This window comes from Scleropages formosus, chromosome 9 (genome assembly GCF_900964775.1).
Source record: "Scleropages formosus chromosome 9, fSclFor1.1, whole genome shotgun sequence".
In the NCBI taxonomy this organism is placed as follows: Eukaryota; Metazoa; Chordata; class Actinopteri; order Osteoglossiformes; family Osteoglossidae; genus Scleropages; species Scleropages formosus.
The window spans coordinates 18,945,483-18,963,616 of record NC_041814.1 but is presented as its reverse complement, the minus strand read 5'-3'; the positions used below and the strand labels follow the sequence as shown (position 1 = coordinate 18,963,616).

At 44.5% G+C, this 18,134-nt stretch overlaps 1 protein-coding gene and 1 pseudogene across 2 annotated transcripts in view; one reads left to right on the top strand and one right to left on the bottom strand.

Moving 5' to 3' along the window:
• The window catches only part of dpyda (dihydropyrimidine dehydrogenase a), a 124,077-nt gene that overhangs the window by 25,524 nt on the left and 80,419 nt on the right, over positions 1-18,134 (bottom strand). Inside the window, exons 15-18 of one of the 2 annotated variants that reach the window (XM_018754086.2) lie at positions 17,359-17,427; positions 13,160-13,243; positions 7,034-7,154; positions 5,910-6,029 (exon numbers count right to left, since the gene is read on the bottom strand). In XM_018754086.2, coding sequence (XP_018609602.2) covers positions 5,910-6,029; positions 7,034-7,154; positions 13,160-13,243; positions 17,359-17,427 — 394 coding nt within the window. Of the gene's footprint in view, positions 1-5,909; positions 6,030-7,033; positions 7,155-12,279; positions 13,244-17,358; positions 17,428-18,134 lie in introns of those variants that run through there. The other variant, XR_001966205.2, reaches the window with a different exon arrangement.
• Positions 11,124-13,109, top strand: LOC108935472 (histone H4-like; annotated as a pseudogene).

Below are 18,134 nucleotides of genomic sequence, written 5' to 3'. Positions count from 1 at the left end.
TACAAAGGTCTGGCTAGACATGTAGATAGGACTGGAAAATAAAACAGCCTTCAACGTAGGGGATGCGTTGGCAAAAAAGAGGTTTTCACAAGCGCTGGCTTTGTTTCAAAAGGAATAATAATTCACCCGATCAACTGAGAATACATAATGGATGGCAGTGCAAGCAGAGAGCATTTGTATACTGTATTTACACTGACAGTAACTTCGACTCGCTGCGCGGTTTCTAAAGGGCAGCTTTATAAAGGGCACTGTGCACCAGCGCTCAGGCGATACGGCTACCGCGGACATGACTCCGCTGCGCGACACAAATAAACAGAGCTCCTCGAAGGAAGGCCAAGCTTGTAAAAACACAATGTAAAATACTCCAGTCAAAATGGTAAGGACTCGCTCTTTGTACGTTATAAAGAGTTTTGCAGCTCGTATAATTTGGTTTTACCTGCAAGGGCTGCTTCATTCTTCCGATTCCCCTCGTGAATTGCGATTAAACCGCTCTTCAAAGCACACTTTTGACGAAAAGGTACTGTAGCAAGGTTACAAGTCTGTAAAAATACAGCATACTATAACTGCTAACCGCCACCTGAAAGCCACTACCTATGATAAAATCTGAACCCCATCCACTGGGGTAAAGCCTACTATATACCGCAGCCTTAAATGCCTCTTATCAGAGTCATACATGTGAGACAATGGGCAGAGGTTTCCTTATTAGCGGTTAGAAATAATTAAAAACAATAATGCCCTCCCCACAATGTCTTTCAGTTGGAAGAAAGGCATAACTTAACTTTGTACCGTTTTAATATCTATAGTGTCTATTTCTGTAGCTTCACTGACTGCGAATCAAAAGAAACAGTAAAATGTTCCGGTTTATAAAACTGTATGCATCCCATAATTCCGTATCTGCGGGAACAAAATCTACTACATGCGATAAGATTCTGCCACAAAAAATACACAGCGCGCACACACACACACACACACCTATATATAATTCCATTTACTACTGCAAAATGTAGAGGGTCAAATTTATGATCACATGAACTCAAAGCCAGTTTAGGTGAATGCAAAGCATAAACCACTTGGAGACTTTATATCGCACCTCCGCCAAGAGAGAAATAAACGCGCGTCCACGGGAATCCGTTCTGGGGAACCGCATATTTACTACGTGCATAAGAGAAAAAAAAAAAATCACCAAATTATATACATTTCCGATAATACAGCATGCATCTCGAATCTCCTATAGTATATGGGTCATAGAGATGTATATTATAACAATCCCTCTTCTTTAAAGCCAGGGGCAGCGGTGGACACAGCACACAATCAAATTACAGTGACTGGATCCATCCTGTTTCCACAACCTGAAGGCTGTGGCAGCTTCCCTGTAAATTTCAAGGGCAGGGAACCAAGGGAATTTAGCCCCGACCGGCAGATAAAACAAGAAAAAAAAAAAAAAAAATTCCAGTCATGCTCCCTTCCTAATTTCTCTTTTCACTGTTTCGTCTCCTCTCCCACTCCCCAGAGACGGGAGTGATTGATAGCCTAATCCAATGACTGTATTACAGGCGCCTCATCTTGGATGGTGTCCTTATCATTAGCAGTTAGCCTATGGTTAAATTCACAGCTCACTGCTTGGTACAGCCCCTGAGATTTAAGGGTCTGGCCTTTGGAAAATATTTAACATAAAATTGAAATCTTGACAGCACTGAGAACTCAGCCCTCCGTGAGGCATTTTTAATTAATCAGACTTACTGTACCATGTTCATCTAACATGGCGCGGATCACTGAAACGTGTAGCAATAAATTAAACAGCCACAAGCTTGCATCTAAAACTGAAGAAATTTATCTTCGCGCTGCAGTATTTTATTACAGGGAGGAAACAGGAAACGGGGGAAAGGTGTCAGTTTACTGAATAAAAATGCAAATCTGAAAACCATTCCGCATTCGGAGGCTTCGCGAAACGTTCCAGATTTCTTACGAGCGGCAAAAAGATGGTAAACATCGGCGACAGAGTGGCGTTTGTTCACAGTATTCGAGGGCCCGGGCTGTACCTCAGTTCCATCCCGAGAATGGTGAATAACAAACTAATTTCTTAGTTTACGTAGGCAAAGATAACAGGGGCCGATGCGTCGCGGGAAAGAATTTCACTAAACGGAACAAGCCAGGTCCCGCCGTTATAGACTTGCACGCACAATACCTTCCAGGACGCGAACCCTCCCGAAAATATTACAATGCCAATCACCTCTGTTGTTATGCAAATGCTTTGCAAGGGTCTATTATGAGGAAACAACAAGGGACGACTGGCTGAAGCTTTCTAGCAAAGAAACCTTCGTTAATGCAGTCACCTTTTAGCACGCGGCCTAGTACCTTCTACGGCCAAGGATAACATTCCTGAAAAAACTGAGAAGTGCACTTATACTACATGCAATAAAAAAAAAAAATTAAAACTTCAAAAAATGAAGATCAAGAAGCTGGACAGACAGGTTGATGGTCTCTCATGCTCACGAAGCTCTTCTACATTTCCACGAAGTGAAAAGCGTAAGGCTCCTGACCGGTGGACCATGTTGGCGTACAGAAACCACGTTGAGCCTTTGTGAAATGTGGGATTAGTGACATGCTCTGAAGGACTTTGAGGAGAGCGTTCGCACCCTGCCGTGTCGATCACGCCGCACTGTTTCCAAGGCATTTCTGAACCAATGAGGTGTACCATATTAAGTTAAAACAAAGAAATACATTTCAGGGTCGAACATGCTCTCTGTGGAATTTCAGGACATTAACGATAAAAGATAATAATAACAATTTTAAAAAAAAATCAGCAAGTTAATGTATTCATTTAAAATGCTTCACTGCATATAATTGCAATTATGTACTATAGACTGGCATCCTGTCCAGAGTGTACCCCCCTTCAGCCTTGCACCCAGCGATTCTGGGATCAGCTCCAGGCCTCTGCGACCATGACCAGGAAAAGCGGTTAATGGAAATGGAAATGAATGGATGGATGGATGGATGGATGGATGGATGGATGCACCATAGTAGCAAGCAACCTGTGGTATGTTTCTTCAGTACTTGGCCTGTATGATAAAACGGGTTCACATTTCATCACGAAATCTGGACTATGAGTTGTTATTCTTGTGTGGGTGAAAGTCGACGCACAGACATGAAAGTGACACCTCGCTATGAACACGGAGCTAGAAGTGGAACTGAAGTAAACACGGCGCGCACATTTACAGCCGAAAATGCCACGAGGCACAAAAAGTCTCGTAAGGTGACACCTGGATTTTCGGGCAGGCCACGGCTACGCGAACGGGGCGCTTCGCTCGGCGCGACTCGGGCACCGGTGCGCAGCGGGAACCGAAGAAAGCTGGGATCCCTGTCAGACAGCTGTGTCCGGGCTCTGATCTCAGCAGCACGCGGCAGTGATCAGCGGTGAACACATCGCCCGCTGCCAAGCTCAGCGGGGGGCTCTACAAAAGGCTGGGGGGGGGGGGGGGGGGGGATGGGCAGGCAGGCAGGCAGGCAGGCAGAGCCACAGCTTGCATTACTAGCTTGAGCTAAATGCAGTTTCAGGAAAACATTCCTAACCTCACGAAATCTACGCGTTCCACAATTCTACGAAGTGCTACGGGCCCTTCAACGGTCGCCGTGGCCTCGGCGTCCACGCGCTTTCAGCGCTGCCACGCAGCGTTTTTTGCATATTTCCGTTTGGCGTAACAAACACGAATATTCCGGACACTCCAAAAAAAGGCGAAACCGGGGTCCGAAAAGCAGAAAACGCATAGCCGTATCTCCAAAACGTCCCTGAAACAAACCTCGCCCTTTCGGCTCATTATGTACCTCGGCCGAAGGCCGAGGCTTTACGGCTGAAACCGCGTTCGAGTTCTGCAGGAGAACGAGAGCAACCGAGGACGCTCGCTGCTGAAAGAAGCAGTCTTAAAACCTCAGCACTGGAGCCAACTAAGCCTCAACCACACCAATCGGTGTCTAGAAAGAGCGCACGAAAAAGCTCGAAAATATACGAAATCCGTTCTTTAAAATACTTTCCAACGTACCCAGATGACCGCGGAAAATAACTAATCTTGCCACTTCTGTGTTTAAAAGCACATTGTACTAAAATATCAATTTTTTACATTTTCAAACGCCGGGTGTTTTTCAGCCCTATCTGTGAAGGAGCTTGCCGTGCTCAACAGGGTCCAGAGGCCAGCCTTCCTTAGAGCGCAGCTCCAGGCCAGTGGCGGGGCCTTGTAAGCTGGCACCGCTCCTGGGGGACACGGGGAACCAGGCCGCCGCCACTTAAATGGGGCGGAAAAAATATGACACGGAGCAGTTTCGCTTACGTAAAATACAGCCGCAATAGTTTTTGCATTAATTTTTAATGTGTGTGGGGTTCCTTGACCCTGTTCTCTCTCTGCTGCCATCAATACGGTGGTTGAGGGAGGAAATTAAAAGACCTGAAAGGCAGAGCAAGGGGCAGCGTGGCCGGGTGACCACACGCGCCGCAAACGCGGCGCATTCATGCGCGCAGAGGCCACGCCACAATGGTCCCGAGCACAGTAAGACGGATTTATATTATATAGGGAAGTAACTGTGCAACGTCTTTGCAAATGCAGCGCAGCCCGCCTGCACAAACATGGGCGAAAACAACAGTCAAATCAATTAAGCCCTGCAACTCTCAGACACATTCTGTGTGGATGATATGCAAATGTATGGTCTCTGAAGACTATTTTTCTATAATGCATAGTTTAAAAAGCCTATATTATGATAGCTTTAGATAGCAAGTGATTGCTGCAAGGATGCCCCAAGCATTTCAATTTTAAACATCTACAACAATCATCACGAAAGTGGCATTATAAAGAGTTTAGTTATGCCCATTCCAACATCATTATGACTTTGATATTCCATTTCATGTCTAAGCTGAGCACAACATTTCCTCCGCTGCCACAGTTAAGACCGAGTTTCCCGTGGACTTCAGAACAATGCGGCAATTCCTCTGCAATTTTCACTCTGACAGCAGAACGTACATAACACACACTCCACACCTACATTGTCCAGCAAACCTTTACACTTACACACTATTGTTCTCATGGCTTTGCTGGATCCAAATATTACCACCCACTATAATACTCCCAAATGTATCGCATCTTGCAACCATAATGACACAGATTAGAAATCAGTGTTTTTCACACAATGTCTTAACAAAAGTACACCAAGTTCAGTTTCTTTGTACTCTTGTTTAACTCTTAAGCATCAAAACTACTACGGCGTCCAACCCGAAAAGTAGGAAGGGAGAGCTTCAAATGATGTGAGCAAGCAAAATGATGCAGTTTGTTAGGGATTTTTAACATAAAGGAATTTACTTCTTTATACCGACGATGCATTACTCCTTAGGATAAGTCATTTCTTTGCCTCGGTTTTGGTTCCAAAAATACGCTGAGATTTTTTGCAAGTGACCCCACTTAAACTGAACAAAATGGTGGGGCAGCAGACAGCATAGTGGTTAGTGGTTGCAGGTTTGAATTCCTCCTCCAGCTGTAATACCCTAAATTTCTCCAGTGAAAATGGCCAAGCCGTATAAATTGTTAGAGCACTCTAAGACATTTTGGAGAAAATCATCAGCTGAATGACTAAATGTAAGTAAAACTAATGTGTGCAGTACATCTGCAGTGATGATGGTTTTTTTCCCCCACCAGAGTCAATTGCTGCAGACTCATTTACTTCCGCTGCGCTACAGAACACCAAAGTTGCAGGCCCCTTCCCACTCAGCCTGCTGTATCTGACAGGTCTGTGGGTGGCGCCGCGCGGCGTAGCGCCGCAAGGTCTGAACCGGTGCCGGAACAACGTCTGGCTCGTGCAGGACCCCTCTCAGGAGGTTGGGCACCGCGAGGGCCCTGGGGAGTGCTGCGCAGAGGAGGGCTGCCACCTACCAGACACGCCGCCATATGTGGTGCGCTTGTCTCGGCCGACGCTGGGCCAGGGTGTGCCGTCTGCCTTCAGTCCCATCAGGCCAGAGACGGTGTTAGTTGCCGTAACGCCATCTGCACCACCTGTGCGGACATAACAACAGGATAAGCAAAGAATGCACTCAAAATAAAAACTGTTTAAAGCGCCTCCTTGCATTTGGAACTCTTTGTATGCCGTTCCCCCTGTTTCGCGGTAATTCAAAACCAAAACGCTCCGTCATCGCCAATAAGGCTATCTAGAGATTAGGCCTCTGCCGCACTCCCTTGAGCGAACTGGACAGTCCCAGATCGTGTTACGGAAATTACGATAAATGCTTTTTGGCAAACTCTGCCCGTCCGCGGAGACGGGTGAGATGAACAGCGACGCCACACTTACGAGAACGTCCGCCGACGGAAATACAGAGAGATACGCCAAATATAACCAAAATACTTTTATGCTCTCCGTTACGAGTTGGGATGTGCATTTTGTTCGGTGCATCTTTCGAAGCATCTGCCCTGAAAACAGAATAGCTCGCGAAGGTAGTCTATTAGAGGTACTGTCACACCACGATTACGCGGATCGTTTTCAGCCTGTGTCGCTTTCACTCAAAACATCAAACAATGCATTCAGAAGGCTTACAGGAGAACAAGCACTGCCGCAAAGTGGAATTACAGGACCGAGATTCCGATCTCCCATCGATTCCAAAACCCTTCCGTTACAAGTATCATAATCATTCCAGCGCTCTATTGGGAGCTTGAGATTTATGTATGAAATTCTCTTATTCAATTTCCTTTATGATGCGTTTTTATAGGAGAAGACTATTAAATGCTGTGTACCGTGTCCTGTGTACTATGTACTCTGTTTCTCATGTGGCTTCGTACAATTGTGACACATGCAATAACATGAATATAATGCACCTGTTATTCTCCCAGGCTGGTGTGATGCATGGCGAACTCGAACCTTTAATGCTCCTCGAGTTCAATTTGACTGCCACATGTTCAGACGGCAGGTGCGAAAGCTGTTCAGGACTCCCAGTTACGATGTGCCCTCCCCCCCACCACTTCCCCGGAGTGTCCCATTACCCATAATTACATAACGAGCCTGATACCTTCGTGCGCAGCGATGGCGATGTCTTCGATATTGGTGACATTTGGGGTCAGCTTAGCGAAGAACGGGATCTTGACAGCTTGTCGCACCCAACGACAGATGTTCCGCACCAGCTCTGGATCCTGTACAAAAGGGTCAGTTAGAAAAAAAGAAAGAGAGACTGGAAAAACACAGAGCTAAGCTAATCTCGTTAAATCTGCACATGGAGAAAAGCAGCAGACGTAATTCCGCCAATCTGTCAGCCCAGGCAAAGGGAACGAGAGGCATTCAATGCAGCTTAACACAAAGAGTAAAAAAAAGCGAACCATCATGCAAGGAGAACTTTATCGGTGCGCTTCAAGTGCATTGCACCCATCTAGCGAGGTTCCTGAACATGCCCGTTGCCCTTATCTTCATGTACGCTGAGGGGATATTACCTGGAAAGGAATGCCACTAAGAAATTGCTAGCGATTACCTCTGTGTGAACTGTGCGGTTTAACTTCTGACAACTTTGATTTCCTTTATTTCTTCCCTTTGTTAACGAAGAAGATGTGAGCAGAGGATGCCCGTGTAATTAGGAAATTGCAGACGGTGTGCTTCCAACCTGCTTCTCTCATTCTGTACGCATACTACTGGAGTAGAGTGCCCTGAACAAAACGGCCTAATATTGGTCTCATTACCCTTTATTTGTTACCGAATTATGTTTTAATCCAAATGCTCTCATGTTATTCTCACTTAAACCTCGACGCTGATAAATACTCCACTCTGACTGGCTGAAAGTGTGTTGATTAATTTCTCGTAACAGCAAAAAAGCTACTCGAACAGCATTGCCTTGTAACTGTTCTAAATCGGCCCACATATAATTCTAAGCACGTATCAATAATATTAACCGACAGTCTATTGTAATAATTTATCACACAAGCAGACGGAATGAATCCTTATATGAAACCAAATTGCTTGATTTCTCAGATGTGACAATGTTCAATTTTGGCCACTATGGCAATTTTCAGCACCTTCTGGCAAGGAGATACTAGAGATACTTGAGCTAAATCTTCTGAAAACAAGAAGCAATTTTGCAGGGAGTTGCATCGAATTGCTAGTTATCAAAGTCCTCCTCAGAGGAAACAATGTCTGAAAAGTGTCTTTCCAATCAAACATAATTCTACTTTTCCAAATGTGAACGAAGATGCGTATCTGCATAGAATTTACGTAAAGCATCGCAGGCCTGCTGTGGACAGCCAGGCTGCCTGGTCTGCTCGATGTTTACAAAAATCATCAGATTATTGTCTAATATAATTTGATTGTTTCGCTCATTTTTAGAGTAGTTGTTTTCATTTAAATTTTTAAGTATGGAGCCTCGGTATGAGTACAGTAAACACCTAGGGGCTTTGCTGTTGTAGGAATGTACAAGGTGATAACAGATGGATAATTTTATGAGTGCTCAGCCTACAGAGCTTAATTCTTTACATAAACCAACTGTATTATTATTATTATTATTGCTGATACTATTATTATTATTACTATTATTGACAAAACTTTTATGAACGTTTACTGGCTGGGAGCTACCTTATTATCTGTTTCTTCCCAACAATATTATCTATTCCAACACTCGGACGCACACCAAATCAATCACAAGTTAAGTGCCGAGCTCAAGGTTAACCGTAAGCACTCGGCCAAGAATCAAACCTGCAACCTTGAGGTTATTAGTGAGGAACACCACCTGGCGGAGTGACCAGCAGCCTGTTGAGTTGTTATTCTTGAAAGCTTTATTTTGCAAAGTCCTTTAATGAAGCCAGAAGTCTAAACACAGGTCTGTTGTCGCAGCTTCTAAACTAGGCCATTGCTTCTGCACTTCAGCAACTTTGGCTTCCACTCTCTCCCGTTCCAACGCCTGCTCTCTGTAACACGTCCAATAACTGTTGGCACATATCCCCCAAGTGCCACAGTTTTTTTGCTCTCCTGTATAAAGAGGAGAGATTAACAAGGTCTCTAAACAAAACACAGCTATGGGGTCATCTCCAGAGGAATGCAAGGTAAAGGTTAGCGGTGAAGAATTCTAGGAAGATAACCCAAAATTGATTTGTAGGTCCTGTGTGAGAGAAAACACTTCCCTCCCTGAATATTTCCTTTGATAGCTCAGGTCCTGACGTGCAACTCGGCAGCTCTTCAAATCTCAGTAATTCATCAGTGAGCGAGACTGGAATGTCCTCCTCTATCTTTGGGAATGCATGTGACTACTGTTGAATAAAATTAACACCTTTTATTGAAGTAAACAATAATTATTAACATATGGGGAGAGAAGGAAAACTTTTACCATTTGGAGGAAGATGCTGTTTGCGTCAAGATTCCAAGGAAGCATTCGAAGTGCACGCTAACAATGCCGGATTAAATTCACACGCGTTCGTTTAGTGGGCACTTCTATTCACGGTGATTTGCGGCTCATGATATTCGCGTGCTTAAAACAAAAACATAGCACTTCGGTACATGCTGACACACTGCAGATACAGAGATGCACCGTTTCCATGGAGCATATCCTAGGGAAATGCAAAAAGAACAAGAAGCAAACCCACAACGTGCTCAGGGCAAAGTTGTTCAACATGATCTGGCAGCATTTCTGAGCTAAAGTACAGTCTCCACGTTCCTGACAAAAAAAATACTGGCGGTGTGAGACTGTGACAAGTGACAAAGGTTACCTGGGCACTGTTTACGGGGGCCTCTCTTCCTCCAGTAGCGTCATGGAAAATTGTATTAGGCCACTCTATGCAGGGCCATGGCCTTTAAACATATCAGCCATGAAACAGATGCTTCTTGTGTGAACTCTGTGTGCTCAGAGGCATGTGCCAGTAATGGCACTTTATTAAAAGCCGGAGGCCAACTTTGAAGTGGAGGTTGGTACCTGCTGTACCTCCTGCATGCATTCTGGACACACTGTTCCTGAGAAGTGAGGATGTGCAAGGAGGACCAGGCCTGGAAGAAAATCAAGGGGCTTCACTTACATGCTGAGTGTGGGAAATATGCAAACTGGCATCTCAGCAGGAGGTGGACCTGCACAGATCCATTTTTCAGGGGTGACAGCAGACCTCTTGAATTTCGAGGTATTGGCCAAGCGTTCACGGCATACCGGGAACACGGAGGCTGGAAAAAGGGGCCGTGGCGCAGAAGAAGGGCAGGGGATTGGGTGAGAGGCAAGTGCCTCTAGCCCTCCTACATCTTCTGCAAAGGTGCTTGCTAGAGAATTAGCATTAGTTTCAGCTGCTGCAGCTTGTACCGCAGCAAACAAGCTGCGCTGGGGTGTGTAGGGGTTGGGGCAGGGTGACACGGCTGGGATGGTGTATGCTACACCTGATATTTTCATTTTACAGCACAGGGGTCACAGGGATCAGTTCTCTTGTTAGAGGGAGATCCTCTCAGGATGGATGACAGAAAGCCCTGTCACTGTAGCTGGCTTTGTGTGCTAATAATAGAGGTGAGAGACTGGGAACTTTTCTCTTACTGTGCAATTTAAAGGTTTATTGCACGAAATAAAAAAGGGATCCCAACGGAGGCTGTACAAATAATGATGTCAAATTAAGAGGAATAACTAAATAGAACCAGAGAAGAGTGGGAAGTATTTAAACCGCTGTAACTAAATGTAGAGGCACGGTGGTGCAGCAGGTAGCGCCGGTGCTTCAGCTCCTGGGCTTTCAGCTTGTATGTAAGTTGGAATGTTCTGTTGCATATTCACCTCATGTTAACATGGGTTTCTGCCCGCGTGGCTGAAAGGCAATGGTAAATGGTACCGTCATACTGTCGAAACGTGTCGGCTTTCGCTTGATGACTCTTACCCCCACCTACTCCCTTAACTACGTACATACACAGTAATTACAGGTATGTTCCCCAACCAAATACCATAGTTTTCCTGTATGTTTACAAGTGACACACAACACAGAGTTTCTGCTTGGCAGAGGAGAGGGTCCTTATGGAGAAATAAAAATGCCAACCAATCAAAAATAAGGGAAATGAGGCAAAATAGCTATACTGTCAACGAATCTGCAAAGTATTGTAACGACCCGCGTCACTGGGAGTTTGGGCAGGAAATGGGTTTATTGTAAATAGTTGTATTGTGGGTAAAATGGAATTAAGTGTTCAACCACCGGGAGGAATTACGGGGAATATAAGGGGGTGACTGTGTTTGGCAGCGGGAAAAGGAGAAAGCCTGAAGGGTGCTAAGAAGGCTGGCTTCAGGTTCGGTTTACGTTGTGCTATGGGGAAGACAGGTGAAGCAATGTCTGGAAGGGGCAAGGGCGGCAAAAGCCTTGGGAAGAGAGGCACTAAACGCCACAGGAAAGTTCTTTGCGACAACATTTAAGGTATTACAAAACCCGCTATCCTTCGTCTGGCTCGTCGCAGTGGCGTCAAGCGTATTCTGGGCTGATCTACGAAGAGACTCGCGGGGTGTTGGAAGCGTTCTTAGAAAATGTGATTCGTGATGCCGTCACGTACACCGAACACACCACGAGAGAAAGACGGTCACCGCTACGGATGTCGCTTACGCTCTGAAGCGCCGGGGTCGCACTCCGCACGGCTTCGGTGGCTAAACTTGTATAGTTGCCGGGGAAGAACTGCCTCCCAAAAAAGCTCTTTATTGGGGGGAAAAAAAAAAAAAAAAAAAAAAAGGCCGGCTCGAGGTGCGGGTCCGTGAGGAAACGAGGTCCTCGGACCGAGGGCGTCATTTCCTTGCGCGCCGGTGTTCCAACAATAAACGTCGGCAACGAACGCTGTCCGTGCGTCCTTCTTCGCCCCACCCGAACTCAGAGTGCAGCGCGCCACGGCATACGTAAAACAGTTATTCCAGCGCTAAGTTCGTTACTGCAAAAATGACCCGCGCTTTCTTTTCGGGTAACTTTTCCCAACTTTGTTCAAAATATAAGTATGGCTTTGAACCACAGCGTGCGAGTTCAAGTGCGTATTAATACGCCATTAAGCAATTTCCCTCTTCCGACACAAGCGCGAGCGTTGCTTCGCGCAGCTGTTCGGAGGCCGAGCCAGACGGTGTGACTAAATGGCACTGCCTCTCTTTAGTTCAAATAGAGGTTACCTGCCTTCCAGGCACAGCTCCTTTGATTAGTTGTGTGTCTTACAGCAGAAAGTCTACAGCGAGGGGCATAACTCTGTTAATACGCAAACACCTCTGGATGAAAATAGCTGCGCCAACTGTTTGGAAAGGAAACATTTTCAGTCCTCGGACCGCTAACAGATAGCCAGAAAGGCACGGCAGAAAAATCTCACCTATGCTTGCCACTCCAAGCAAGATAAACCCTTTAAGGCTTGTTATTTCACTGCGGCGCGCCTTTTTCCTTTAACAGCCGCTGGCTGTTCGCTTGCCGTTTGGTTTATTTATGGCCCGATGCCACGGCGGACGTTACGGAGTTGCTTGATCGGTACTATATCAGGCCTGCTCTTCCCCGCCTGGTCCATTCATCTCTGTCCTGCGCACCGCAAGCACGAGTCGCTACATGGTGTGCCGTGCCACGCAGGGCGCTGCATCGCAAACATGTGCACGGCACGTAATGAGCGCGAGCATCGTGCACTCTGTTTTTAAGTAGGTAAACTCTGGATGTTTATCTTTTGCTTTCAGAGATATTATGGATTTCAGCATATGTGCACTCTTATTTGGAAGGTGAGCTATTTGGACTAACAAGGTTACGCCGACAGCATTTCAAACGGCCTTTCGCCGCGGAATACTGTTTTACAACAAATATTTCCGCGGTCTGGCACTTGAAGTGGCATTCAGTGGTAGTTTGTAATTTTTTCTTGACAGATACTGCATTTTGCACAAGTAATTCTGTAAACATTCAAACCGTATTATGTAATTTATTGCTCCTCCCTGCTATACAGCATCACTTCTGTCACAAAAATGCTACATTTAAATCTAAGAATAGCCACGTCAAACCTGAAAAACAAAAATTGCATTTAAAATTCCATTCACGTTAAAGAAGGTGTATCGCTGAAACAATAACAAAGAAATGCATCACTAACTTGATTTTTTGTTCCATTTACAGTATATTCACCTTCTTTCCCTTTGCTACGTTTCATTGAGCACCTCAGAACAATGCATTGTGGGACAGCTTGACCAAGGTGCGTCCATAAGGGATGGAGCATGTCTCACCTCTCCACAGGCCAAACCCATACCACGCTCCCCCATTCCATGAGGGCAAGACAAGTTCAGCTCAAGGGCGTCCGCTCCAGATGCCTATGGAAACATAAATCTATTATTAATGTAATTAATACCTGCTTTCTTCACATATGTATAAATGTAGTTTTTTTTTTTTTTATTATTAAACAGGCAGCTTCTACCTTGAGGCTGTTCTGTGTTTGTGCCTCTTTATTCTCAGTCTCCCCTTGAAATTGTTCTCCGTGTCACATGCAAACATCTTCTTTATTATACTCTCAATTTTAAAATGTTACAGGTTGTGTAATAAATAAAAGAAACAATAATACGGCGAATATCCTTCTGAAGTTCCGAAATGCCTGACTTGAGTTACTTGAAATGGTTGATTGCAACATATTTTAGATTCATATTCATTTCAGTGACATTGCACACACCAAGTCAGAGGAGTAAATATCACATATCTTTAGCAACTCAAACAATTAATCAAAAAGACATTTAAATTATGATAGAATTATTACATTATACTGCACTTCTTACCTTACATGGCAAAATGTGAAAACACTGAGCTCATTCAGTTCCACCAGCACAACAACCAACCGCTTTGGAAATACACAGGCAATAAGAACGTTATATATGAGATTAGATAAGTGTAGTATGGAATTACAGAATGGAGAGTGTATAGACCGACGGTGGAGGGAGTTGAGCATTTGACAGGCAGGGGCATTCCTTTGGGGGTCTGCATCAGGAGAGGGATTTATACAATTACTAAGGCTCTGCAACCCTGCTAGCGTGAGTCCAGCCACAGATTTACGATTTTCCTCAAACTGACAGCCATTAGAGAGGAAAAGAATAATACGCATTTTACCCTTACAAAGTGCAGAGGAGCGAGTGGCAGGATAGAGCCATTTATCATAGTCAGCTACAAGAGTGGAGAAGCTCATGTCAGGCACGGATTAAGAGCCAGATTTCACGGTCAATTAGGCCAATGCAGGTATAAAACGGACACAATGCAGGGCGATCCCAAAGCCAATTCTAAATAATGTTAATTTCACCCTGATTCAATAAACCCTTAATAGAGAGAGGGCTTTCCTTTCCAGTCCAAAGGAAGCACGCAGACGTGAAATTAAAGCACCCACAATAACAGAGTTCTGCAAGACTTCTCTGGGTAAAAAAGACCATTTTGCACATTGTTATTGTTAACATATTTCAGGGGGCAAATAAATAAAAGGTCTTGTGTAATGACAAAACAGTGAATGGCAAGGAAGACCAGGTTCCAGCCCATGAACAGCTCAATCTTGAATGTTAAATGAATTTGTTAAGCAAATGCATTACGTTGAGCTTGTAGCCCAAAACGATACGTTAACTTTTTGAAATTCATTGACATTTATTTATATAACAGACACGTTTCTCCAAAGCAACTTCCAGTGGATACCACGTAGTGTTATCAGCCCACACACCTTATTCACCGTGGTGACTTACACTGCTAGATACACTACTAACAGTGGGTCACTCATCCATACATCAGTGGAACACACTCTCTGTCACTCACGCACTATGGGGGAACCTGACCAGTATGTCTTTGGACTGTGGGAGGAAACCAGAGCACCCGGAGGAAACCCATGCAGAAAACATGCAAACTCCACACAGACTGAGCAGGGATCGAACCCATGTTCTCTCACACCACTCAGGCGCTGTGGGACAGCAGAGCTACTCGCTGTGCTACTTATGATAAACATAAAAATGCAGCAAACTTTGCATTGACTTTTAAAGAGTTATTTTTCAAGAGGGAAAAACTCAAGAATAAGTAGAAGAACTTGTGATGTGAAAGACAGATACTATGAATGAACATGGTTTAAGAACATACCAGGGGGATTTCTCAAGCATGGCATTTCAGTTCATGTGGACAATAAGCCCCATCTTCATAAAAAACTGTGCATGTACTTTATACCATCACCGATGGTTTCAAACAATTATAGTGTCGCCTTCAAGGGTTTTCAAGGAATGTATAAAAAAAACTAATTGGGACTGAGAATCTCAGTAGCACGACGGCCCCTATTCTCATTGGGAAGTGCGGGACATAGACGGAGGACGTACGCCAGCTCACAGGAACAGTTAGCCAAATAAATCTGCGTGTCTGCGTTCCAAATAAGCGACACCACAGCGTGTCCTCGGCCACGGCGCCGACTGCCGCATCGAGCCACGCGCACTTTTCGGTCGGGTATGTAGTCGCAGTGTCTTGTTCCTTTTCTTGTATCTCACTTGCAATCAAATCATCCACGAATGGCCGATGGTAAAGAAAACGGGATTGAAAATGCATAACCTTTTAGCGCTCCTGTTTGATGCGGTGCCTCTCTCAAAGGCATGGCGGATTATTCCAGAGGAACAAAGAAACGTGGCCTGGAGTGACTGCTCAGGGCATGAAATGTTTTACCGGAGACTGATCCCGTAGAACAGGCTGACAAAAAAGAAAAAATAAATAATAAATAAACAACTTTTTAAGTAATAACCTTAGGCGAGGAATGGTGTTAAGTGTTCCCTTAAAGATTTCAAAGAATGAACAAACATTTCGCTTTACTTGAAAATGGAGTTTCCATGGAAACGAGGATAAATATTCTCTATCTCTTGGGCAGGTAGTTAAAGAGCAGGCTGAGGATGCGGGGAAGGGTGGAGAACGTTAGAGGCTGGCATCGTGAGAGAGTTCCTTCTCCTAAACAAGGGCTGCACTGCGGCACGCTGGCTGCTAACCAGCCTCTCTCGAACCATTTAGTCTGTTTTTGCAGAGGGCCTAATGCGCCTCAGTGGGGGTTTTATCGGTAAATGAAATATTACTAATGCGAGCCAATGCAAATGCACAAAGTGCTAAACTGGCACAAAACTCAGAGAAGAAACTGCTTGAGAAGAACAGGGAAAAGGGGAAAAAAAAAAAATCAATGAGCCCAGAGAGAAATGTCACCAATTACTTAGGGAAACTGAGCAGGGAGGTCACAAGAGGAGGCAAAGGTCACATCGTCTGGATAACCTCTAATAATGTGAGCAACTGCCGACAAATCGACACAATTGAAACTGGTAAGTCTCTATAATACGGATACGCCGAGACACCCCAGGTATTTCATTAGAAAGTATGCAAATGAAAAAAAAAATGCTGTAAAGTGATTAAAAATAGTAAGAGCAACTTTATAACGGTGAAGGCTGTTTAATAGTCAATTTACTAAAATAATTTCTAATATTTTTTGTATAAGGTGCAAAAAAGTAAGCAAAAACAGAAAGTTTGGAACAAGACCTGATGACGCATTACAGCCAAAAGAGACTGCTACGCCGCTCTATCTCTGCCCACTTGGTGGTCCCACGCACAAAATCAAAGGCACAACGGTTTTCGGTTCTGGCTCCGATGTAGAGGAATGACCTCCCCCTCTCACTCAGAACTGCTGAATCTCCCCCTACATTGAAGAAGGGTCTCTTTCGGACTCCCCTCTGTACGATAAACGTGTACGCGTTTAATACTTTTTAGCAACAATTCATTGAATGGAAAGTATTTTATGGAACTATTTGTGTGACGTACACTGGTTCATATGGTTGTTCGTAACAAAGCGGCTGTACTTAAAAATAACGTGCCTGCATCCGAGTATCTCCTTCTGTTGATTCAATTTACTCCTTGCATTGCTTTCTGAGATGCACATCGCTTTGGAGAAAAACATCTACTATATGCATGAATGTAAATGTACACACACACACACACATTTTCAGAACCGCTCATCCCATACAGGGTCACGGGGGAACCGGAGCCTACCCGGTAACACAGGGCGTAAGGCCGGAGGGGCAGGGGACACACCCAGGACGGGACGCCAGTCCGTCGCAAGGCACCCCAAGCGGGACTCGAACCCCAGACCCACCGGAGAGCAGGACTGCGGTCCAACCCACTGTGCCACCGCACCCCCTCTGTAAATGTACAGTAAATGCAAATTGGGGGGGAAAAAAAATTAAATTGTATATAGGTATAAGTGCAGTTAAAGACAGAGTCTTGCAACCTGATGATTCCAAAAAGCCACTGTTGCAGTAGTACACTTGATCACTATATCCTGAACTGGTAAAGTAAAATACCCTGCTGTATAATTGAACCACCACTGTGATCTGCTTTAGATCAAAGTGACAGTGACAAAGAACTAACACTGATATTTAGGGGATACGGATGAACCTACTTCAGCCATCTTGGCCAGCTGTGTCCAGTCAGCCTTGTTGTAGCTGCACATGATGCTTGAGATGAGAATCTGTGGAAAGAAAAAGCACAGAGACTGTAAATAACAGCAACAGCATCCACCACACAGAGTAAAACAGCGGCCCATTTCAGCGAAGAGATTTTTTTTTTTTTTTTTTTTTTTTAAAACATTCAAAGCCTTGTTTCAACACACATAAAATGGATTTGAAAGCTATTATCTTGTCTTTAAAAGCGTCAGCCTCATCCTTCTTCCCTCAAAGTCACAAAATCAATATTTATAATTTACAGGCTCAAGACAAATCCGCCTGTGTGCAAGCATTATTAAAACAATAAACACAATACAGTGATGGTATTAGTTAAGTGCCCTTGCGGTATCACAGGATTAGGCCACAATATTTTCCTTTTTCTTTTGGAGACGCACAGTAATCTCACCATAAAAAAGGGAAATAGAGAACATGCCTTGTATTATTGCCTTCTGGATTGAGGTAATCACTAAAATAAATAGGATGCAATATACAGGCAAAGATATTTATCATAAAATGTAATTGAGTGTTTGTCTTACGTTAGACGGAAAGGTGTACCAGCTGGGATCTTTCCAGGCCGCTACTATATTTTCGCAACCATATCAGTTTATGCCAATACCAATAGAGCAAGAGCATTCAATAAGAGGCTTTTCCTTGTTCATTTCAGCTACACGTACACACATGTAACCGGACACACACACACCCACACACACACACACATTGTCTGAACCGCTTG